Source organism: Epinephelus lanceolatus, chromosome 3 (assembly GCF_041903045.1).
Source record: "Epinephelus lanceolatus isolate andai-2023 chromosome 3, ASM4190304v1, whole genome shotgun sequence".
Lineage (NCBI taxonomy): Eukaryota > Metazoa > Chordata > Actinopteri > Perciformes > Serranidae > Epinephelus > Epinephelus lanceolatus.
In genome coordinates, this window is record NC_135736.1 from 38,290,131 (window position 1) to 38,315,214 (window position 25,084).

General features: G+C 40.4%; 1 protein-coding gene across 4 annotated transcripts in view; it reads left to right on the forward strand.

Annotated features, from left to right (window-relative positions):
* The first annotated feature begins 430 nt into the window (after positions 1–430).
* LOC117254879 (uncharacterized) overlaps positions 431–25,084 on the forward strand; it is a 34,371-nt gene continuing 9,717 nt past the window's right edge. For 2 of the 4 annotated variants that reach the window (XM_078166330.1, XM_078166331.1), the window contains exons 1-4: positions 16,572–16,695; positions 19,075–20,770; positions 23,496–23,557; positions 25,011–25,040. In XM_078166330.1, coding sequence (XP_078022456.1) covers positions 19,445–20,770; positions 23,496–23,557; positions 25,011–25,040 — 1,418 coding nt within the window. In that variant the 5' untranslated portion in view covers positions 16,572–16,695; positions 19,075–19,444. Of the gene's footprint in view, positions 616–16,571; positions 16,696–19,074; positions 20,771–23,495; positions 23,558–25,010; positions 25,041–25,084 lie in introns of those variants that run through there. The other 2 variants (XM_033623325.2, XM_078166329.1) reach the window with 2 other exon arrangements.

Here is a 25,084-nt window from a genome sequence, read left to right on the forward strand (position 1 = left end):
GTGAGTACAGTTTAAAGAATGTAGAAATTCAAATGTATGGTTATTGTGATACTGTAATCTATGAGCTAATCCATATGATAGTTTAAACCTGTTTGCTCTACTTACTATGATACCAGATTTGAAGTGCTGTTTAATGCTTTTCATTTGTAGGTAAACTATTTCTTTAGGTATGCATTTCCGACAGTAAAAATTCCTCACACTGGTTCAGCACGTCTGTCTGATACAGGGAGAAGGGGGTAACGTTGTATGTGTGTGTGAATGTCAGAGAGGGAGGAGGGAAAAAGACAGGGAGCCAGTCAGAACATTTCAAACTACTGTGCTGGCTGCACATGGAGTAGTGTTCAGCACCAGAAAAAATCTTTTCGTGTCTTTGTTGGGACTTTGCAGATGGTGGAGTCAGGCCTCCGAAGGTCTCACACTTTTGAATTATTCCTGTCTTTTGCTCTTCAGTCTCGGGCCTTTTCGTTTGTCATTTCCATCCATCATTTCAATCTGTACTCACTGGATTTCTGAAGGAGGTGATCTGGGTTTCCAGAGTGCTCTGGAGATGCAGAAGACCAGCAAGAAGAAGCGAGCTCAGAGGACCAGCGTTAACCTCACGAAAGCAGCTCATCAGTGAGTAGTGGGGTTAGGTGAGAGGGGCAAGTCACGGACAGTTTAGGAAAATAAAGTCAGTAGCCTCTCATGTGTCTAAAGTTTGGAGATAAGTATTAATCTGTCTGTCCTTTTGTGCCTGTTCACCCTTTTTACTAGCATGAAATAAAATAGAAAGCCACTCAGAGATGTTATTGATAAAGAGGATGTGTTTGCATTTGGAGTGCTGGTTATTTCACCACTTTTCCCATAGATTAGTCTATACTCATCCCTCTCACCCCTTATTCTAACCCACTACCACTTTTGCATGTTGCTCTTCATGCATGCTACTTATCTAACCCTTGTCCATCTTTTTTAATGATTAGTGAAGTTTTGAAAATACCAATTTAAAAACTTCAAGCTGTATTAATGGATATTTTGGAAATGGATTTGTCAATAGATATAAAATTCAGACAGTCCACTCGAGCAGACTAAATTGGGTGTGAAATGGAGGCATCAAAATGTTGATGATTTAACATGAAAGTAAAATAAGTACAATTTAAGATACAGTTACTATAGGCAAGAATAAAATCAGGAGTCAAAAAGTATGAAAGCTGCTTTTTTGAAATTCCACCAATGAAAAGATCCACAACACACCTTTAAGGTCACTGTATGTCAATCAGTGCAGTTGTGGACAGAACATTTATCATGACAGCAGTGAGAGAAAACACAAATCAACAGTCTTGACTAGTGTTTTTGCTATGAAGCGTTTACACCTGTCAGTTTGTGTTTTGTTTGCAGTTAGGTGTTAATGGATGTGTATAGCATGACTCCAGCTGTGCTCCGTATCATTTCCATGTTTTTGTCGGAGAGGAGTCATTTTTCACGCGGTGCAGACAGCTACAATCTCGAAGGTTTATCCCATAAGCCTCTGCTTGTCAGCATGCTTTAACATTCTCTCTCTGATCCTCTGTCACACATATGCACACACACGCATAAATTCAACACTCTAATGCAGAGGTTTTTTTTTTTACATGGGTCAGGTTTGGCTTGCTTTAGCCACCACATCCCATGAGAAGCCATGACACGTTTCTGTGACAGCCTCACAGCACGCGATAGATGGTTTCATTTGAGCATTAGGAGGGACACATATGAAGCAGGGGAGGGTGGGGTCCTCCTTCATTTCCTGCTTTTGGTAACATTTTAAGCACCAGTTTCGAGTGGAAATTAGGGTTGAGCAGGATACTTGGAGGAAATGAGTATCCGGTACATATCTTACTATATAATAATAAAAACTCTGCCTGTGTGGGTGTGTCTGTTCCACGTTTTTCTCCTCACTGACTTGGTCAATCCATGTGAAATTTGGCACAGTGGTAGAGGGTCATGGGAGGATGCGAATGAAGCAATATTACATCAATTGGCCAAAGGGGGGCGCTATAGCAACCAATTGAAATTGCAAACTTTGAATGGGCATATCTCATGCCATGTATGTCTTAGAGACATGAAACTTTGCACAGAGATGCCTCTCCTCATGAGGAACACATTTGCCAGAACCCATAACTTCCGGTTATATAGATTTTCTGCCATTTTGAATTTTTTGAAAACACTTAAAATCAATCTCTTCCTAGGAAGTTTGACCGATCTGCATGAAACTGGGTGAACATAATCTAGGGACCAATATCTAAAGTTCCCTCTTGGCAAAAGTTGGAAAACTTACTAAAACTGAGCTTCTATAAGGCAATGAATATTGCAGAGGGCGTGGCTCATCACATAAAGGTGTATAACATCTCAAGGGTTTCACCGATCACCACACAACTTTGTAGGCATATGACCACACATAATCTGAGGGGACCCCTCCATTATTGACCCCATCAAACAAAATGGGGGCGCTAGAGAGCTAATTTTTTATCTAGGCCTAACCGCCATATCAGTTTTAACTAAACTTGGTAGATATGTAGAACAGGATGCCTCAAGGTGACTGGAGAAATTTAACTCTAATTGGCAACTGGGTGGCGCTATAACAACAGAAAAATGCTTAAAATGCGACCGATCGCTGTGGCTCCCCCTGTGGCCGAGTGTTGTTGTTTTTTTCTAATTTTTGGTATGACTAAGTCATGGTATGGTATGCTGTACTCAATGGGTATGGACTAGTAATGTACATTTTAGATTTTTTTGGGGGGGAGGGCTTTTTGTCTTTATTGGACATAACAGTCTAAGTGTGAAAGGGGGAGAGAGAGAGAGAGAGAGAGAGAAAGAGAGAGAGAGAGGACGACATGCAGCAAAGGACCGCAGGCCAGAACCAAACCCATGGCCGCCGCAGCAAGGACACTGCCCTCATACACTGGACGCTCGTTCTTCCCACCAAGCCACCAAGTGCCCCGTATAGTGTATTCATTATGAGTATGCGTATCATCCAAGTAAAAAGCACCAATGGTCATACTTGTGATAAAGTAAAATCCTCATTTGCGTAGTTGTGTTCGATCTCTTACTCCTGGGATCGGAAATGATTTGAAGCTCAATCCTAAAATTGTTCTGTAAATAGTTTTCTAATAAATAATAAATACAGCAACACTTTATACTTTGTTTTTATATTATAGTGTAGTACTGCTACTATTAATGTCCCTTTGCCCCATGTTATGTAGTATGCCAGTCATCTAAGATAATAACGGTATAGATAATAGTTAAGGTGGCAGTTTTCTAGTTCCGCTTTGTAGGCTACATGCTGTTGTTGTGAGCGCTTTGGTGTGGACTTGAGAAGTTAATCTGCACTGTCGTTAGAGCATTCAGCAGACTGTACTTAACTGCTGCCATCCTCTACAGTAAAGGAAGATAATGTTATACTTCTTTTCCCAGTTAATCATGCCTCCTCCAAGTGGACATATAGATATCCCTTATCAGCTGAAGTCAGCAATATATTTTGTGGGTCAGCCAGCCTCTCGCTGACTATGTGATCAATTTCAGCATGTAAATCATTTGATCATCTTTTGTTGATGACTGGAGTTGAAAACACAGCTGCACACAAATAATCCCTGCGAGTTTCATTCAGACATGGAATTATATTATGCTGTTTGCATGGAGCATAAGTAATCTTGTTACTTAACACAGTGGTCTGAGCAAATGAACCACACAAGAGCATAATAAGCAGCATTCAGCAGGTTCATCATATGTTTAATGCCTTAGATGTGCATTAGCCTGGCCATCTGAAATAAACGGCTAAATATTTCCTCCTTCTCTTTGACACCCCACCAGCTGGTAGCACCCGAGGCTCACTGTCTAGTCCATATGTCTAAAAATGGCCCTGTGTGACTATGACAGTGATGTTTCTGTGAACATGATCTGATCAGTTGGCACCTGTGTGTGAGTCATGTGTCAGGTCAGGTCTAGGACATGCTTGTAAGCCCTATTAAATAGGCTAACTAACAAACAGCAAACTCTTAGATACAGCTTTCCCCAGGGCATCTGGCATTATTGGACCCTGCTGCTGGTCGCTGTCTCGAGAAAAAATATTCATAGATTGCAGAAGAGCGAGTGTAGTATTTCTAGTCCACGAGAGAGGAGAGGGTTCCCCATGACCCTGCTGCTACAAATCATAGACACCTCAGGCCCGTCCTGCTCAGACGCTCTGGGATGTTAGTCATATAGCAGGCATGTTGCCTGACACAGAGAGAGGGAGGGATTGTGCCCCAGCACAGGGACATAATCACCTCCAAATCACCTCCTTACCTCTGGCTTCTAATTAAAATTATGCTAATGGTTTATGGTTTATTGCGGTAACACTGCACTGATGGTTATAAGCTGCCACATTTTGCACACTGCTGTTGAAGTGCCATGGTGAGGACTAAGCATTCCCTGTTTTGATATAATTCCCACCTATGTCTAACCAGATATCCCAGCAGAACACATCATGTGACTGCAACATCTATCGTTTACTCAGGCCATAAAAAAGAACTTACAACACCTACATGGAAATACATCTGTGCCTCTATCCTAAACACACTATGGACCATTTTTGAGCAAAGAAAAGATTTTGAGCATAAAATAAATGCTCAGATAAATGTAAACACATGTTTGCTGTTGTCCACATTCAGCCCAGTCACCAGAAGGAAATGCTGGCATTATATGTTTCTGCAAACCACAGATACATTGTATGTTTCACATCATAGTAGTGTTTCTAAGGTGACATAGTGTATGAGCTGACATTGTCATTGTGAGGTTGAGGGGATGGTGGATGGTATGTCACCTAGGTGAACCACCTGCCAAGCTGCAGACCACTGTTTGAGACCAGTAAAAAACAAAAATAGTTGTGATTTAGTGAGTCATTGCTGCATTTTCCAGCAGACGTTTAGCCATCAAATGTGGGTATCTTGTAGTGACTCGTTGCTGTTTTTCCACTGGTTTTTTGATATGTACAAGCAGTTGTTTTTAACAGAGACATAATTGCATTTCCTGCTGAAACTGTGCCCCCGAAACTTGGTATTTTAAGCCAAAACATGATGTTTTCCTAACCATAACCAAGTTGTTTTGTGCCTAAACCTAACAACAAGTCAACCACAATGTTGTACTGAAAAGTTTCAACATGTCCTCTACATAATATCATGCAAATGTAGCATATCTGTGGTTTGCAGAAATGTACAATGCCAACATTTTGCCTGGCGATTGGGTTTGAACAACTGTTCACATGATCTAGCTCACTGTGAAATTAGCCCAGTCTTAACTTCTCTGAAATATTGACAAACATCAGCGTATGCGTATTCCCATTTTTTGTCTTTTGACCTTCCATTGATCACCTAAGCCTTTACCTAAATCTAATCCTGAATCTCCATCCAATTTACAAATCTGAAAATAGAAATTGTTTTCTTTAAACCGGACCCTAAGCCCATGTTACCCCTAAACTAATCCCTGGAAGATGTGAGGAGTGGCAAAAGACAAGGCCATAAAACTTGAACTGGCTCTCACTGCGATGACGAATAAGAGCACTAACATGACCCGAGATCACTCCATGGCCTTGGCCCCTCAGAGATGTACGAGCAGTAAAATGGTCCATAAATCTTGAAGACACAATTAGACAACTTATGCCGGGTTGTCTTGCACAGTTTGACCCTCTGAGGTATTTTGATGGTCAGTGTTGCGACATCTGCTGCTCATGTGCTTCATACGTTTGTTCTAGTTGTGATAGACTCTTAAAATAGTTGTTCTAGGCCAACACAACACACCACCTGTCCCTATAAAGTAAAACCTATGTAGCTGCTACCTAGTGAGTGACGTCATCAATTTATAAACAAAAAAACGTGTTTGTAAAGTACAGGGTTTGGTGGGTGCCTCAGCAGGAGGGTTTATTCAAATCGTTTGTCTGCCCACAAAATCAAGTTTGAACCAATGAGAACAAACACACAATTTGTTTAGTTTTGTGTTGTTCAATTCAAATGCAACACATAGCTTCATCCTAAACCACTAGAGAGTATTCAGGAATATTGAATCCAAAATGCTTAAGCACATTACTTCTTAAATGATACAGTATGCATTCAGCATGGTTTGCTAGTTTCCTTTATTTTGCATTTCCAGAGAAAACAAATATATTGTCTCTCTTATAGGGCAACAGGATCAGAGTGCATTTTAGAAACACCCTCCACTGGAGTACAAGGCATGGTCTGTTCTGCTCATGAACTTTAAATTTGAACAGATCAAATACTTTCTTTGTCCCTTGTTCAAACAGTAGTTCAAACATTGAATACAAAGTGATGGCCTGAATATGGATGACTGAGCACTGAGCAAACCTATGCTGGGTTAGCAGACTCCTGACTCATGGCATTCATGGGACTGCAGTATGATTGTGGATTATGGCCTGCTACAACCCAATTTCTGGGGAAAATGTTGGCATTGTACATTTCTGCAAACCACAGATACCTTACATTTGCATGTTACTATGTAAGGCATACGTTGAAACTTTACATTTCAGCAACACAAAGGGTTGAGGCACAAAAACGACTTGGTTATGGGGAAAAAATGTTTTGGCTTGAAACACCAGCTGTTCATGGCACCATCCCTGCTGGAAAAATGGCTAAAATCATTAGTTTTGGTCTTTGTTGGTCTTGAACAGTGGTCATCTTAGGAGGCATCTCATAGGTGTCACACCAGCCACCATGTTCTCCACCTCTGGATGCAACACTTTCTCATCCCGGCTCGTCACATAAGGCTGGTTTGTCAGTGACCTTTCACGTCTACATATATTATGCACTAGGTATCCTCCTGCATTTACTGTTGACTTTCTGGGATGCTGGGATTTCAACAAAAGCACATGGTTAGGTTTAGAAAGAAACATCATGATTTGGGTTCACATCCATACGGAAAGCAAACACCGGGCTCCCGGGTGAAAGTCCAGGTTTTGTTGGACCTGTCTATAACCCCTCCCTCCCACCTTATACTTTCCAGCTCCTTATATTACGCTCTTACTAGCAGCGTTTCAATCTGACATCATGGTGTATCATACTGCTGCCACAGGTGCCATCCAGCTGCGTTATGAACTGACACCACCTGTCCGTGTATCATACTGCCACAACAGGTGCTGTCTGGCTGTCATAACACCACAAAAGGTTACTTCTGGCCGCGTTACTGCAAAAGATCGCTTTTGGCTTTTGGTGTCAGATGCCAAAATCATTGACAAAGGGGCAGTATTTACCAACTTCAGGATGAGAACAGGCTGCTGGACGACAACATTAGCTTATATACGACATTGGTTTAGAAGCAGTGATACGATACGTATGAAACGTGCAACATATTGTGTAACGTGTGGAAGTGGAAGGTTTGCATTGTATGTTTCTGTAAACCTTCCACTTTCAACCATGGACTCTCCACTTTGCCACTCTTTCCATTTGTCTTCTAGGCCTTCCCCATAGTTAGGGTTGAGCCATTAGTTGCATGGAACAGGTATCTGTGACAGATAATATACTTAGTATGAGTGCGAGTATCATCCAGTGTTTCAATATCTGTACTTGTGATAAAGGAAAATCCTCATTTGGGTAGCTATGTTCAGTCTCTTGTGATCAAAAGTGATCTGAAGCTCAATCCTGAGGCTGTTCTGTAAATAGTTTTTGTATAAATAATAAATATAGTAACTTCTGATTGACTCATAGTCATTTCTGGCTTAAAATAACAACTTCTGGTAAGGTCCTATCCATTTCCAGTTTAAATTCACCCACTTCAGATTTAAACTCGTTCTGATACAGATGTAGATTATTTAGATACAGATGTAGATTATTTAGTTGGTTGAACAGACACAGATACTGATAATGATGAACACACTCATCCCTACTCATAGTCCTCCATATACATGTACATCCACATCCACCATTCCTTCATGCTTTTCTCCTGCCTTGCCCTCAGAGAGATACCTGACCGAGATTTTAGCAGGTCTTTCCTGGCAGTATGTTGATCCACTATCCACTATCAGAGGCAACACTTGATCTACACGATCTACTTAAGTCATTCATATGACTCAATTCAGGAATGTTGTCTGAGTGTAGAAACAAGTATCAAGTGGGAACACAAGGGCTAAACCACAGCATGTGGTCAGTCCTGAACAAGACTGTATATGTCCAAGATATGTCCGCTGAAAACTGGACAGAATTACTCCTAACTACTACTGAATGAAGGACTCTTTGGTGATTGAACTGGAGATAGTTCAAATACCCAGACGAGGAGTGACAACTTCTACTAGGTGTGATTCAGATAGAAATGAAACCAAACACATGTGCCAGCAGTCAGTATAGCTAAGATTACAGTACCACATTGCAGTGGTCAAGCTGGTGTGTGTGTGTGTGTGTGTGTGTGTGTGTGTGTGTGTGTGTGTGCACGCGCAGTGGCTAGTTGCTAATAAAGTTCAACCCCTGACATTCAGGTTAAGAGGGTCCAGCAGTGCAAACTCATTGCAGAAACAGATGACCACAGGAACAGCCATTTGATTACATTCTGTTCTTTCCATCTCCTCTTTCTTTCTTGTATAACATGCACATTACGTAATTACACTTTGCAGAGTTATTTTGGTATATCTAGAGTCATTATCAACACAGTTTCTCTTATGTTTCAAATGTCTTAGTACCTGGTCATGAAGAAAATGTAACAACTGTACATTTATTTGGAGCCTTGTCAGGTCAAAATGTTTGAGAGGTGGAAACCACATCTGTATCTAATGCACAGCGATAGGCTTACAAGCTCTATGATCGTGGAGTTGTTCTATGAAATGAAAATATTAATTTATTGGATTCTTCTATGTCATTGTCTTTGTAAGAAAAAGACTTAGAAATGCTCTGCTGTCAAAATACAATGAAAATGAAATAAAATAATTAAATAAACAAATGAAATGAAATAAAATATAAAATAAAATAAATGAAATAAAACAAATAAATAAAATAATAGATAGAGATAAATGATAGATAGATAGATCAGTTAGATGTCTATGTGGTTAGCACAAGCCAACACAGCAGCAGCGGCTAACATCCACCATCGAGCTGTTAATTGGGCCCTGTCCAAATATCCGCACTTGTGCCCTTGTGCCTCTTAACTGCGCGCACCCGCTAAGGGGTGCAAGTGCGTAGGGTGTCCCAGTTGTCTTCTGTTGTTATCAAAAGGTGCAAACCTGCGCCCTTAATGTACCCCTTCCGAAAGTGTGCATTAGGGCTGACCCAAAAAATTCGAAGCTTTGAAGCTTCGTTCGATGGCACGGGATTCGATCGTGAAAAAAAAAATCGAAGCTTCGGCGCTTCTTTTCCCGTTTTTTGGGGGGAGGCCTTAAACACAACACTAACCCCCACCAGTCCAATACTGACAACGAGCGCGCTCGGAGCTGCAGACATGTCCGAGAGGCCATCAGATGTGTGGTTGCGCTTTAAAATATGCCCCGACAACCCCCAGGAACCAGATTTGCCAAAAGCAATTGGCATATCACAACTCAACAACAAATCTGGGAAATCACTTGAAAAACGTAAGTAGTAATTAAAAAAGAAAAAATCTCCGACAAGGAAATAGAAAGCCTGACGCACAATGGAGACCTGCTATTATCCTGCTTGAACACAGACGACTAAATTCTTTCAACAATGTGACTCAAAATAATGATAAAATAGGTTTTATTGATGTAAAATATGCATTTTCCAGTTCCACCGGTCTGCTCTGAGTCTGGTGTCAGAGACACTTCTGATGCTCTGAGTTGCGCATCTGTTTGATTGTGCTGCAGTATGCGCTGAGGGTTTTAATTTAGTGTTCAATCAAAAGTTAAACACTACTTATCACCGACCATTAGTGTTTTTTCGTTTGTGAATATTTTCATGTTAATTCTAGTGCTAGAAGAAACTATGTTTTCGCCATAATTATTATTATTATTTTTTTATTTTTTTAACCCCACCCCCCTGTCGGCGAATGCTTCGAATTAAATTCGTTCTGAGCTCCGAAGCTTCGAATGTCCATAAGTGGATTCGAAGGTCAGCCCTAGTGCGCATCAGACCTCACTTTGCTGAAGGATTTTACCCAGAATCCTCTGTAGTGCCGTGACACCCTAACACTGCACAGCTGGCCGGTACAACTCACCATCTTCAAACGGTAACTGACGTGTCTGCGAGCCATTAACTCCAACTGACAACAACCGTTAGAGGAACATAACATCAAACAACACGCTATGTGGACTTAATAATACATGACAGGGCGTTAATAATGAAATAATATACAGTTTACAGCTGACTGGAGGTTTGTATGACAGTCCACATCACTTTACAGTTTTGATTGTGTCTTTAATTATTATTATTTTATTACCGTATGTCTTTATAGTTTATTTTATATCACAATTTACCACAATTTATCCAAGCAAAAAACGTTTTAATAGGAATAACGGTAATCTAGGCTACGTTAACAGTAGAGTAAAAAAAGACGTTACAGCTAATATACACATTATTAACAGGTAAATTCAAGAATAAAATTTAATTTAATTTACCTGTTGGTTTGGCATCAGCATCAATACTTGGATCTGAGGGTTAGTGACGTGTACACAACTGTCCCAACTCTCCTTTTTAAACAGTGTCGGTCCCTTGTGCACTTACGCCCCTAACTACACTTTCGGCAAGTGCACTTCAGGGAAGACTTCAGGGCCCAAGTGTGGGTATTTGGACAGGGCCTCGGTCCCAACAATCTCACACCAAATTGTCTCAACCCCGTTGTTAAATCCATTTATCACCGTTAGGTAATATTAGCTATGTGTTTTTACAGTTAGCCCTGTCACCTTGTGTGTGCTGGCGGACTCTCACAAATTGTCCTTTGCATGGAGCTCACACTCCTGCAGCAGTCTCATGTTGAACAGAGTGAGAGCAGGGCAAGGATAGGCTGAGCAAATCAATATGCTGCATGTGGTTTTACAATGAAATAAGATTTTTCATACTTTTGAAAAAGTAAAAAATTAGAGAAGTTATGTTCAGAAACACCTCCATGGCAGAAGTGTTAAACACTTGCTGTTGATTATTAACATTACTGAAGCTCCAAGGCCCAAAAATAGAAGAAAGAGGGACTGATGCGGTAGAGGATGTAGGACAAGCAGGTTAATCCTGATTATGTTTATCAACCAGAGGCAGCTAAAGTTAAAATGATGGCTAATATCAAAGTATGGAGGAATTTTTATAACCTTATCTGTCAAAATTATAAACAACAAGAAACACAACCTCTGTAATAATGTATTACTAAACCTTGAATGTTTTATATGTTCCAGCCTGGAAAAGTTATTTTTATGTGCCTCACATCTTTCTAAGGGAAAGTCTGCACGCAGTGGGTTGCACAATGTGGCGGCAAACCAGGAAGCAGTAAAACTTTTTTTGGCCATGCTGGAAGAGCAATTTATATTTAAGTGAATCTTGGAGTCGGGTACCCAGTTCTTATAACGCATCCACGGTCAGCACAGTCCAAATGGTTTACTATTAATCAGTTCACCTAAGTTGAACTTCCCATAAACATATCCACTTATTGAGCTGATTATATGAATTTATTTTGATTAAACATTTTGTCATAAATGCTTATTGGAGTGCACCCTGAGACTTGAGTATTCAAATTGAATTCCTGCTGATAAAAAAAATGTATGGTCCATTTCCAAGCTTTCCTTCCTCAAACTTTCTCTGCTCTTTCCATCTGTATGTCTCATCTGGCTCTAATATAAACAGACATAAGCAACATTTCTGCACCCCTCCACCTCATTTTGTCACCTTGTTTTCTCCTCAGTCTCACTGACAGTAAATCAGTCTCCCCTTGCTGGCTTATCATAGCAATGACAAATTACTAGCATCCGCACAGGCTATTTGTGCGTGTGTGTGTATGTGTGTGTGTGTGTGTGTGTGTGTACAAGTGCAGACCAAAGTGAAATGTTACGAGCGTTTTGCCAAGCATAGACAGTGTTGTGTAATCATCACTGGGATTTCCATTAAGCAGCTAATGATTACATTGGTCTGTACGGAGTGTTACTTATGCTAACATCTACCAACAAGTTCTTGGCGGCACATTCAGGTATGACTGTGCTTGATTAACACCTCAAAACCAGCCCCTGCCCAACAAGTTGACTCCATTCATTCATACATACATTTTTGTCGTGGTGTGGTGAAGTTTGACAAGTACTGTATATTACAACAAGGAACAAATAAGTCACCTCCCCTTTAAAAAAATTACATATATATGGAAAAAGAATAACAATCTTTTTCTTAAAAACAAGTGTCCCTGTCAGAGGCGCAAAGTAATTTCTAAATCTGATAGACCAACTAGGACTCATTCCAAAGTCAGATGCCAATGAAAGAAAGCCATACTTTCACATTGGCATGGGAGGAAATGCAGACGGACAACAATGTAAGTTAAGGGGCCAAAGTCCAAGTAGGGCAGGCAGCAGGGGTGTTGGTTAGGTCCAACAATCACTGACTTTCACTGAGGAGGCCACTGTTTGCTTCTCAAAGTAAAGCCAAACCCAGGCTACCTTGCACGTCATATGTCGACATGGAAAATCCACGACCAAGCAGCGATATGTGACGAGGTCAGAGTGAGAATGTGCTGTATAGACATCTGTCCATCCATCCATTTTTGTAATCGCTTATCCTCTTGAGGGTCGCGGGGGGGCTGGAGCTTATCCCAACTGACATTGGGGGAGAGGCAGGGTACACCCTGGACAAGTCGCCAGACTATCACAGGGCTGACACATAGAGACAGACAACCATTCACGCTCACATTCACATTTACAGCCAATTTAGAGTCACCAATTAACCTGCATGTCTTTGGACTGTGGGAGGAAGCTGGAGTACCTGGAGAGAACCCACGCTAACACGGGGAGAACATGCAAACTCCGCACAGAAGGGCTCCCCAGGAACCCTCTTGCTGTGACCACTACACCACCGTGCCGCCTGTAAAGACACGAAACCTCTAATTTTTGCTCTTTCTTTCAATGAAATTATTGATTTAGGTATCACCTTGATGTGGGTGCTGCAGCCTGTTTGCAGCTGATATTAACATGCATCTTGGGCAGTGTTGGGGAGTAACTAGTTACATGTAACTAGTAATTAAACAACAAAATAAATGTAATTGTATTCAGTTACAGTTACTGGGAAAAAATGTGCAATTTAATATAATCTGTAACCAATATGTAATGCAATCTGTAACCAATTACATTTCGAAAAATATGCAATTTAATTACAGTTACTAATCAAGAGGAATACCCTCTTTTGGCATTGCCTATTTACAGACATATTTCAGCTTTATTGCCTGATTTAAAACATTTGTTGGAAAAGTAAGGAATCAAATGTAATAAGTTACATTACTTTGATGAGACAATCAAAATTACTTATCATCGCATTACTTATCACAATTTATATTTTAAAAGCAACCTACCCAACGCTGATCTTGGATAATCCAAACCCAAGTGTACAGCACTAAATACATTAAACAGCCATTTAGATGCATTATGATGAATTCACTCAAACTACTTGCTGAGGTGGTCTGTAACTCATTTGACCACATATCTTTTGAAATGCAAATGTGCCCTGATGCATTTCTGGCAAAGACATGACAGCAAAACACATCATCTGAATTTGATATTAAAGACAAATGTTTTGACAGATTGCAAAAATGAAAGGCCAAGAAACTCTGTGCATCCAGAGTGAGAACAAATGCTCAGGCCGCTGTTTTCTGTATGTGGTGAATTATATTAAACATACATCTGACATTATCTGATAATGCTTTGCTGTTTAATATTTTTTTGGTCAACATGTTGTAAGGCTATAGGCCTGTATGCCCCACAATCAGATGGGCCCTTGCCCCCTTTATGTATAACTGTAATCAGGGAATCCCATGTCCCATTCCCTAGTGCCCAATGTAAAGCTCTATGTAAAGTGGAGACCCATTCTTACCTTAAGTTCCTTATAAAGCTCAGCTGTTTAACCATCACTGTCTGGACTCTTTCCTGGTTTTAGTTTGTGAATTGCTTTTTAATATCCCTTCAACTGTAACTAATACTGTAAGATTTTAGTTTTGTATCTCAATCACTTGTGGTAAACGTCGTTTAAGCACTGAACTCTTAACCTACTAGCACGTTATGACGAGTGGGACGCAGTGTTGTGTTACCATCCATCATTTTGCCATATGGAAGGAGACATCTTGAATTCTAGTGACAGCAATACTTCCAGTTGTACTGAGAGAACTAACTAGCATGCTAGCTGGTAGCTGGCAAGAGTGTGGATGTAATAACTGCTTGTGGGGCCCTTTGACCTTCTAGCGTTAATAGGCAGCAACAAAATTTTTAAGATGGCCTTTTGTATTTATAGCCCTGGGAATAAGCAATAACTTTCAAATCACCAAATAGTCATATCTGTCTTGAATTTAATTAAAGGAAGTTTCACCACATCACATCACCACGTCTTCAGGAAAGTCAGGGTACCATGAAGTGAGAGCGATAAGTAAATTCAGCAGCCATCTGAGTAGCCATGATCCTGCAGTTTTACCACAAGTGACCCCACATGAATAAATCCAAAGATTTAAACTCTGGATTCAGCATGACATGGTCACCCAGTCAGGTTCATGAACTCCACTGGCAACAGCCTAGAAGCTGTTTTCTCAATCTGATCCAACTGTGGGCCACGCACACGATATCACTCACCATAGTGCATGTATCATCTTTGTCACATGCTCCGACTGTTGCTTGCTCATCACATGCTCTCTCATATTTTGCCTCCATTCTCCATTCCAGTCACTCAGCAAGTTTGCTCCGTCTACACCAGGCCAGCCCTGCCCAGAATAGTTGTTGGCCCACCATTTCTTTATTAACCTAAAAATGTGAATGGTAATAACATAAATTCTGGGAGAGGCTGTTGATGTGGTTATTAAGCAGGAGAGAAGTTGAAGGAGTTTTATTTATGACTGACAAATGTTTCTCTCACCTCCTCCATCACACTAGTTGAAAGAGGAGAGTGTCTTAACAGGCACGTGTGTGTGTCTGTGTGTGTGTGTCTGTGTGGGTGTGTGATATACTTAGCATCACAGTCCCATAATACTCTAAACAATTTTAACTTTGTTAATTTTGTTTCAATTTTATCTTGTTTGTGTGAAGTGAACTTTGAGAAAGCTCTTGTGAAGTGTGTCCACACACAATAATCTACAGGCTTCTCCAAATGTTATTTTGCAAATGTTTTTCAGCAAGACAAAGCATCATATTTGGAGGGGAAATATAGGCCCCTAAACATACCATATTTACAGTGAAGTTTGGACGCATCCAGTGGTGTAGTGGTAGTTGATGAGGTGGGTGTACTGCTAGGTAGATAGGTAGGTTACCCATGAGGAAGTGGGCATACTCTCCTATATTTTACAATGGCTTTTTAGCTGATAGGTGGGTATACTGTCACTGGATAGAAAAAGAACTGGGTATACCCCGTATACCTGAGTATACCTTCCACTACACCACTGGACGCATGATAGTATGGGGCTGTTCCTCCTCAGCACAACCCAAATTATGAGAAAGTGAAGAGAGCCAAAATGTACCGGAAAATTCTTGAGAAGAACCTGTTGCCATTTACCAGAACGTGAGGATGAGACACAGCTGGAGTCTTATAGCAGGACAATGATCCAAAACATACCAGCAGTGGCCTACTCTTGGCTCTGCCGTAAACAGAGGAGCGAAAAACAGAAAACACTTTAATCTGTTTCCAGCCTCAACAGTGCCAGATCTTTCAGTTCCAACCGTCAAGATATTTTATTCAAAGTATTGCTATACAGGAAAATGTTTTAAAAGAAACACCTTTTAATATACCCCTACTACAATAATTACTGTTCCCCCATTTCCTAAGGCTAAAAATGGATTTTAGTTTCATTGAGCTAAAGACAGAGTGGGTGGAAAGTGAAATAGGAACCTGCACACCAGTAAGGAATCATTTTTATAAAATCTTACTGATTTCTTAAAAGATCAAAAAGATTCCATAGGAACAGGAGTTTACATCCCATGATTTCAAATTCATTTTAGGGAATAGAATTACAGATAAATTATAGGCTGCAGCTGAGATGATGACAGCGATTGTTGGTGTTTAGTGGGTGGACGAAGTGAGAACAGATAGGGTGATGCTGTGTATTGACTCTGCAGCAGTTCTTTTAAATTTACAGACTATGAAGTCAGTCAGAGGAGATGTAATTTTTTTCAAAATTTCAATATGTATTTAGAATTCAGAGATTGGGACTTGTACATTTTTGTTGACTTTTTGTTGAATAGAATATAGATTTTTCTCACTATTTCATTATTTGTTGTTTAATGTTATTATTATTATTGTCACTTATTTTATTTTTCTTGTTTTATTTTATTTCATTTCATCATTTTATTTTATTTTATTTTATTTTATTTTGTTTTGTTTTATTTTATTTTTTACAGACTAATGTAAACTGTATCCTGTTGTACATGCTCCGATACGCTAGGTGGCGGTATACACCTAAAAGTTGGTACTGCAATCCTCCGAGGAATCCGTAGAAGAAGAGGAATCCCGTTTTGTCTAATGGCGCTCCGCAGCCTGATATTTATGACTTCGCGTTAAAAAGAAATCAAGACTTTCCAGCACAACAAAGGCACACATCGAGCCACGGTTAAAGGTATTTATTGAATGTGTTATGCACTCGGAAAAAATACGAGTGGACATTAAATGTGACGGAGCTGTTAATGATAGCTCTCTTGGTAGCTAACGTTAGCTAGCTAGCAACTGAAACACCCAAAATGGCTGGTATGGAGGGTGGCCCTGTATCTCCCGATTTAAGTCATGATTTGTCCGAGTAAATGGATTATTTCATACTCAGTACACAATATGTGCGTATATATCCATGCGATTTATGGCTTCTATAGACTGTAGGCTACGTGTGCATTTAGCTGGTTTTAATTTAAATGGCATACGGGTGCTGTAGCTTCAGTCTGGTTCAGACACAGGTGTCCCAGCTACGCAGGGATTTCAACGCGACATGCAGGGACATTCGTGCAGCCGGAAACGCAGTAACGTTACTTAATGGAGTTGAATGAGCACTTGCGCGGTAGTATAACAGCTCAATTTACAATCATATCGTTGAGTTAATTGTGTGCTTTAAAAAGGGAAATGGGTACGTGTTTTCTTGTTTTCATCTAAATGTGGGTAATCTGACAAAGAGACAAGCAACCAAAAACAAGTCTTAATGCTGTCTTTCTTTTATTTCGATTTGTTGTGTTTCTCTAATGTGCTCAGTTACAAACTCTTTCTGCTCCAGCGAGGTAAGTGCAGGCTGCAGATCAGACTACAATACACACAGCGGAGAAACAATACAAAACAAATCAACAGAGGAAAAAAGAAGTAAGACTTGTCCTTTGCTTTTGGTTTCTCGTTTATTATAGATTATCCATTTCAAGATGGAAACATAATAAACAGGTATTTCTCATCCTAAAGCCTACAAAGCCTGCACCTTGTGCCATATCAATCACAGTATTAAACTTTAAATAATAATAGTAATATGTGCTGACCTAAAGTGTTCAGCCAGTGACAGAACGCTAACATGCAATTTTCTCTATGTACCTGTCAGCTTAACCAGACCATTAATGCACATGTCTGCCTATAGGGAGTGCAGCTAGATGCTGTGGTTGCTTTTATTCAACAGATTAAAAAGCATTGTGAGAAGTGAGCACTTTTTAATATAATTATATAAGATATGACGAGGCTTGTTGTTGCTTCAACTGCCTCGTTTTCTGTTGAAATATACAAATGTGTGCGATCTTTGTATTAGAGTGATTTTCTAGATGGTTAATGTGACTTTGCATTAGTGAAATTTAGGTGAAGTAGCTGTTAGAGGCATTGAAACCAAACCGACTCTTTGGAGGACTGGTTTGACATAACAATATGCCAGTTTTATAAACATGTAGCTTTACTATAACAGCATAGTAGACGCCCTTGCACCATGTTATCAGTTCTAACACTTCTGCCTTGATTTTTTTTTTTTCATTTATTTACGTTAGAAATGATATGTCAACCTGCATGTGATATAGTCTTCAGTTAAATGTTGCTTTGCTTAACTTTAACTTAGCCTATTAACCTCCTTAACCAATAATTGGTGAGATAATTAGGCAAACCAGTTTGCCCAGCATGCAAGCTCCCTTTTTTCTTAGCTAATATTTGGCAAACGGTTGCTCGGCTTGGTCTGTTTAAAGGAAACGTGTGTGTCCTCAAAGACTGGAGCTACTGTGAACAAAAATAGGTTAAATGTTTAGATCACATGGACCATCATATCTGATGATAGTCTGTGACCAAAACTGTGCAAATACATAAAACTCACCATTTTATTATTTGAGTTTTACTGGTGTTATGTAAAGAAAAGAACAGTATAGTTCACTGTTTGTGTGTTTATTTTGAATGTGTTCCAGGACATGGTAAGTGTGACCTAAAATTTATAGACATGACAATCTAGTGTTACCTGCAGGGAATATTCAGGGAAAAACTGCACTGTGTGCTTGTAGAATTGTTTCATCCTGCTGTAAACATTTTGGCAAAGAGGCATATGCCATATTTGGACACAGTCCACTGTGTTGCAATGTTGAACATGCATTGTAGGCTAGCAAGTGTTTCATTGGAAGAAGGATATTTCTTTTTCTTTTTCTGCAAGGCCCAGAACTTTAGGCTTCCTTTTAGTGTCTCTGTAGGTTAAATCCACATTTGCTGTTTTGCTTTTTCATGGTTTTCACTGATTCAATGTTGCATAATGTTGCTTTGCTTTCCTGCCCTGAAAGAAAAGCACAGTGGCCACACTTGACTACAGCAAAGAGATCTTGAGGCGGACCACATTTCTTAATGCTTTGACAAATTTAAATGGAAAGAAACCACGAGCAAAATGAAGATTGAGTCAACTTGTTTTAAAGAAAAAAAAGTGCGTGGGGGAAAAGGACTTCATCTGAAAGCTACTTGTGAAATGAAAAATTGAAACTTGTTCATCTATAATATATTTTTGCTTTCCACCTCACAGCCTCGCTGTGCACACCGACAGTAATTTGCACCTTGCTCCTACCCTTCGTTTGGAGCCCAGCGCATTCTCCGTCGCCAACACCACCAGAGGGACCCATTTCATATTTGGACCTGTGGCTGGTGCTGCTGCAGTAACAGCTCTCCGATTGGCTCAGATTGAGACTCAGGCACAGATTGCTCTTCAGCAGCTTGCAACTCTAGCGACAATAACTGTTGGCAGCCAGTGTCACAACAACGGATTTGCAGCCACATTACCTCCTCACCTGGCTCTCCTGAATCTTCTCAATAGACAACAGGTGTCAGCTGTTGGATTTAACTTGGACACAAACAGCAAAACTTACACAAACACACAACAGAGTCTTTGTGCTGCTATGTACCACCACCACTCCCAGCAACAAGGGCCACAGCCTTTCTCTAATGGGCCCAGGCCTCCACATCATCAGCCACCTCCAAATCAACATCAGAATCGCTCTCCCTCAAATATGCTGTCGCAGGCGATGGGTTTCCAGTTTCCTCGTCCCACCCAGCTCCCTGATGAGCTAGAGTCCGCCCTGGCTATCCGGGGTGGTAGGGACATTGATCACCGCCTCATTGACCACATGAACCGACCGAACCAACACCAGAACCAAGGCTCAGGTTCTGGGATCAGTCAACATGGAAACTATGGCCCACACTCCTCCGACAATCAGCCTGGCCACCAGCAAGGAGTAGATTGGTCCAACTACCAACCTCCAACTAAACTGTTTGCTAGTCCTCCACCCAGTGCTAGCCACCAGTCTCAACGACACCAAGGGCCTCAAAAGCAGCCACAGAGCAGTCATGCTGGAACAAGCTGGACTGCCCCTGTAAGTGACTCACCATCACCCCAAGCCCGGCACCCCCACGGTGGCGGAGGTGGCAGCAGTGGGGATGGTCAGGCTTTGTACACACCAGAGAGTGCAGGAAGCATCTTGGCTAGTTTTGGACTTTCAAATGAGGACTTAGAAGTGCTGAGTCACTACCCCGATGATCAGCTAACCCCAGATACTTTGCCATTCATACTCCGTGACATCCAGATCAACAAGTCTGGCAACCCAAAAACTGTGGGTTCCACTTCCTCATCCTCATTTCCACGCTCTTCGCCATTGGCCCGTTCACACTCGCCAGAAGTGCCCAGCCTTCTTACTGTTACACAGACAGCGGGTAAAGTCATTGACTATGGCCACGCCAGTCGGGCAAAGGATGAGAGCAATAGTACCAGAGAGACTTTCAAAAGAGAGCCGCTCCCCAGTGAAAGGACAGTTAAAATGTATCCATCCTCGTCGTCCTCATCAGCTCCAAAAGTCGAGAAAACTGAAAGGCGGCAGGTTCGTTTGGAACACAGTGAATCAGGCAAGCATGGAGACCGGGACTATCGCAGGTCAAATAGTGATCATCGCAGGAGCAGTCGGTCACCTGGGAGAGAATTTCCACCAGCATCGAAATCTCGTAATCTGGACCGAGACTACAGGCGTGAGGGACCCAAACCCAGGCCCCCATCTGAAACCGGGAGCGAATCTTCTTCGAGGCGGTCTCTCTCTTCTTCGTCTGGCTCAAAACCATACGGCAGCAACAAGAAGTTACCTACGCCCACCATGATAAGTGATTTCTCAGCTGTGTCTCCCAAGGTGTATCCCCATACCTGCTCCCTGTGCCACACACAGTGTGATGAGGAAAAGGTGAGTGCCAACATGCCCTCGTACCAATGTCTGAAAGGAATCCCTTCAAATTATTAATTTTAGTCTGCAGCCTAAGAGATGAGAGTGATGCCGATGTTATTCAAGTGGTGTTTTGCGGGCTTTGTAATCATCATTGAAAAAAGTAGGTACAGTTGCTCTAAATGATCAAGTTAGCATGCAGCTGGCAAAAACCCATGGTTTTGAATAATTAATGCACTATGCAAGCATACTCTTGTTTCCTTGGAAAGCATTAAAACAGATATTTGTAGCACTGTATGTGACCACCATCATGTTGAAAGCTATAGCCAGTGCTGAAGTGACTTTAGATGCAGCACTGCTAATTGCTGCTAAGGTGGCAGCTTTAAAAACACTTGATTTCACTTCTTCTCATATTTGTTTTGTTCTTAGTGGAATAGTGATTATATTGACATTTTTTACATGCACAAAATATTCCAGTTTTTGCCCTTATTCCAAAAAAAGACAGTATTCCTACACCTAGTTTTTTGGTTATGTGGCTGATAAAAATATTAAATTATTAATTATATGAAATATTTCACTCATATTTCTGTTTACATGCAGCTGTGAATATTCCAATTATCGTGCCCTAACGTCATTTATCACATCAAAATATGGAAAAGTTTTGCATCTTTGCATCAAAATAGGATTTCTTTCCAAGGTTTTCCACCGTATTTTTTGACTGTATTTGAAATCATACCATCAGGATTTCTAAAAACCAACCCAAGCCTAGTCATAATTGTAAAAATCCTAATTATATCCAAACTGAATATGCTGTTTACAAGGCTCCTATCAAATCAGAATATTGTCATATTTAGGAATAGCAGTGGAATATTACTGTGCATGTAAACGTGTAACATTAAGAACGAGTACGATATGGGGTGTGATTGACAGTGACTGACAACAGATGTGGGGGTTGCCATGTGCTCATCCCACCGCAGCTCCACCCAGGCTTTCTTTCCCCAAGTTAGGATGTTCTGACTTGCCCTCAGAAACCCGAGGATGATGTCACAGACACTACAGCCATGTTTGTCAAAAAAACAGCTGTCTGGTGAAGTAGAAAGACTTGAGTTTTAACTGCAAAGGTGTCCCGGGATAAAAAAGGCCAGAGGAGGCCCCATTTATTTGAGCCACCACGTTTGTCCAGGTATTAAATAATACAACTTTGGAACTATGTTTTTCAAATACTACAGTTTCCCAATTAGAAGTTACATGTGCAAGCAATTAAACTTTTTCCATATAACCTCGAGAGGTTTGTGCAGAGGAGAAAAACATACTAGGGCTGTTTTGCTTAATAAATGAATGTCAGTCAGCAAACCTAAATGTATCAAGAAATAATAGGAGAACATATTTGTTACGTACTTGACCAGTCTACAATTTCCAGGAAATGTTCAGTGAAGAACTTAGGCCATTGTATAAATTGCAGTTAAATTAAAAAGTTATTGTACTTAAGCTACATACTTATATATTTATTATTGGACAATGTCTATGAGATACAATAATCATTATTAACTATTTGGACAAATGGTTAATTATTAAATTGGTGTAAAGTGATAAAGGGAATTTTCAGGCATAATAGAAATATTTCCTTAGTTCAACAATAATTACTGTTGAATAAACTCCTTTTGCGCTCTGAGAAAATCCAGTACTCTGGTCTCTGGTTTTGGGATGGAGTTTCTTGTGTTCTCAAATGGTGTTGTTATCGACTGTAAGGAGGTACAATTCTTCACTGTTGTAACAGTAATTACTTGTAGTCGAGTGTGACTGTCTTCATTTCTTAGGTATGCTAAATGTGGGATTTTTAGAGATCTGGTACATTTCGAGACAAGCAATGTGATTGTCTTTCATCTTACATTTTCTGAATAAAAGATGAATTTTTTATAGATCATAGATTGAGATTATAGATTTCATAGTTTCCCCAAATTTACAAAAAATGTCATCAGCAAAACAAAGGTTATCGTCTGATGAATTAACAGTCCCTGAATTATCCATCAGTTGCATGTAATGATCTGCAGAATGTGATGTGGTCTTTGTCAAAATGACTGTAAGGTTTTTAGGTTTCCAACTTAGCCTGTTGGTTTAATCTTATTATTGTAGACTTGTTAAACTTGTTGAACAAAGGGTTTTTTTTTGTTTGTTTGTTTTTATTTTGAACTAAATTGCCATATCCCACACACTGTAGGAATTAGCACATAGGCAACATATTGGTGGATGAGCAAATTTTGGTGTAACTTAGTAAGTTAATCGAAAAGTGTTTACAATAAGAAGACTTAAAACAATTTGTTTTTGTTTCTGCTAGTGATACATAGTGTGTTAATGGTGAAGTTTGATAGTCACACTGAAGACAATTGAAAGTAGAATTGACACAGAACATGTCTACGCAGGGCACGAATGATCTGGTACTCAAGACCAAGCATTGTGTTGTATTTCTGGTAGCAGCTGTAACAAAATTTGAACATAAAAATTGATAATATGCAATAAAAGAACTGGGCCTCAACTTTCAGTATGGTAAAAAATGACCTCATGGAACAAAGGTCCACTTAATCTTTTGCCACAATACTTAAGTCTCTCACTTGAGATAAATGAGTTATCCGATTGCTTAGATTTCTTCTCTTCATTCGTGTGAAATGTGAAGCTAGCGTTGTTAAAGATTGTTTTTATTTGTGTTTGATTTGGATGTCTTCCTCTCCCATTTGTCATTTTTCTTCAGGACTGGGTTGACCATATAAACACCGTCAACCACACAGCTGCCTGCAGAGACCTGCGCAACAAGTGAGAACATTTTTTAATGCGCTGCTGAAGCTGCATCTCCAGTTTATCTTCAGTATTATGTTATAGCACCATAGACAAGTATAAAACAGTATAAACAGTCAAAAAGTATTCAATATGAGAAGAAAATCAAAGGTGTACAAAGTAATTTTGATAACAGTAAAACAAGCACTTGGAAACACAGCCCAGGGATGTTTTTGGCTTACTGAGTGCTTACTTCTAATGTGTTGGCAAACAGCTGCGTACTTACACATTCATGTGACACAGATAACCATGAGTGTTCACTGAATTTGTACAGGGTGTACCTAAGTTCAATATTAACTTGCCTTATTGCCCTGGATTAGCCATCTAGATTCAGAAAGAAAACATCCTGGCTCTTTAGCTTGATAGATGCTTGATCCTCTTCATGAACCATGTATTTACTTTGGGCGTTTAATGCAGCTTCCGATAAGCTTGTTTTTGGGGAAACAGCTGCCTGTTTGTTTTGGGGAATTGGCGTGATAGTATGAGTCAGTCATACAGCTGATGTGCAGACTGCAGAACCAAAACAAGCTTGACGACAGCTAAATCTGGATAGAGCTACAGAGTAAGGCCCAGATCAGACAGAGTGTGTTTTAGGTGCATGGATTGGCTTTTTGTAATCATTTTCAGTGAGAGTGAAGTATTTTGCTCACTTGCCTTGCATTTTTTCAGGCACTTCGCATTTTTGCAAAAGCGCCCTGCATGTCTCGGGTTGAAAAGAACTTAAACTCAAGGCACCCAGAGTCATGGAGGGTTTTTTTCCCCCCATTGTTTAATCGGATGAATTGAGAGGCAGGCCCTCAGTGGTGGCCATGACAATAAGTGGTAGCGTACATGGTTTGCATTAAGCTAACGTTAGCTCACTTTTAATGTTGCCCCACTTGGCAAGCTGCGAGACATATCTGAGCACATTTTAGCCTTAACTACTTTATAACAATTTGCCAACCATAATCAGGCCCGTTGATTGACAGCAGATAGACAAACTGTCCCTGACTCATCCTTAAATAAGCCTTAATCCGACCATCGTCTAGACAGGCCGGGACCTGCTGACAGTACTGCCTGTGATTTCTCTTTCAGAGGATCTCTTTAACCCACAAAGATCTGGGTTTCTCCCTGTCCAGCATACTATTTGGGAACCCCTCTTACCATCACCATCAGTTACAGCCACACCAAGTGACCTCTGCCTGTCCCTTTTTTTAATGTGGATTTCAATCTACAGACCTGTGCAACCTGCAACATGCGCTCTGTCTGATGGGGCCCCAGGTTTTAATTCTGAGTGGGCCTGGTATTACAAAGGACCATTTGACATTACACTGAATATCATTAAACTTATTGCTCAATGCAGATTGCACTTGGTGTTTCTTTTCAAGTACAAGTTTAGGAGTAAGAAGATGTTGAAGGTCACTCTAACGAGTGTTTGTGTGTGTCTCTGAAGGTACCCTCACTGGAAACCAAATCTACCAAGGTTAGTTGGACTCTTGTTCTTATGTTTCTCTGTTGTTAGCTGTG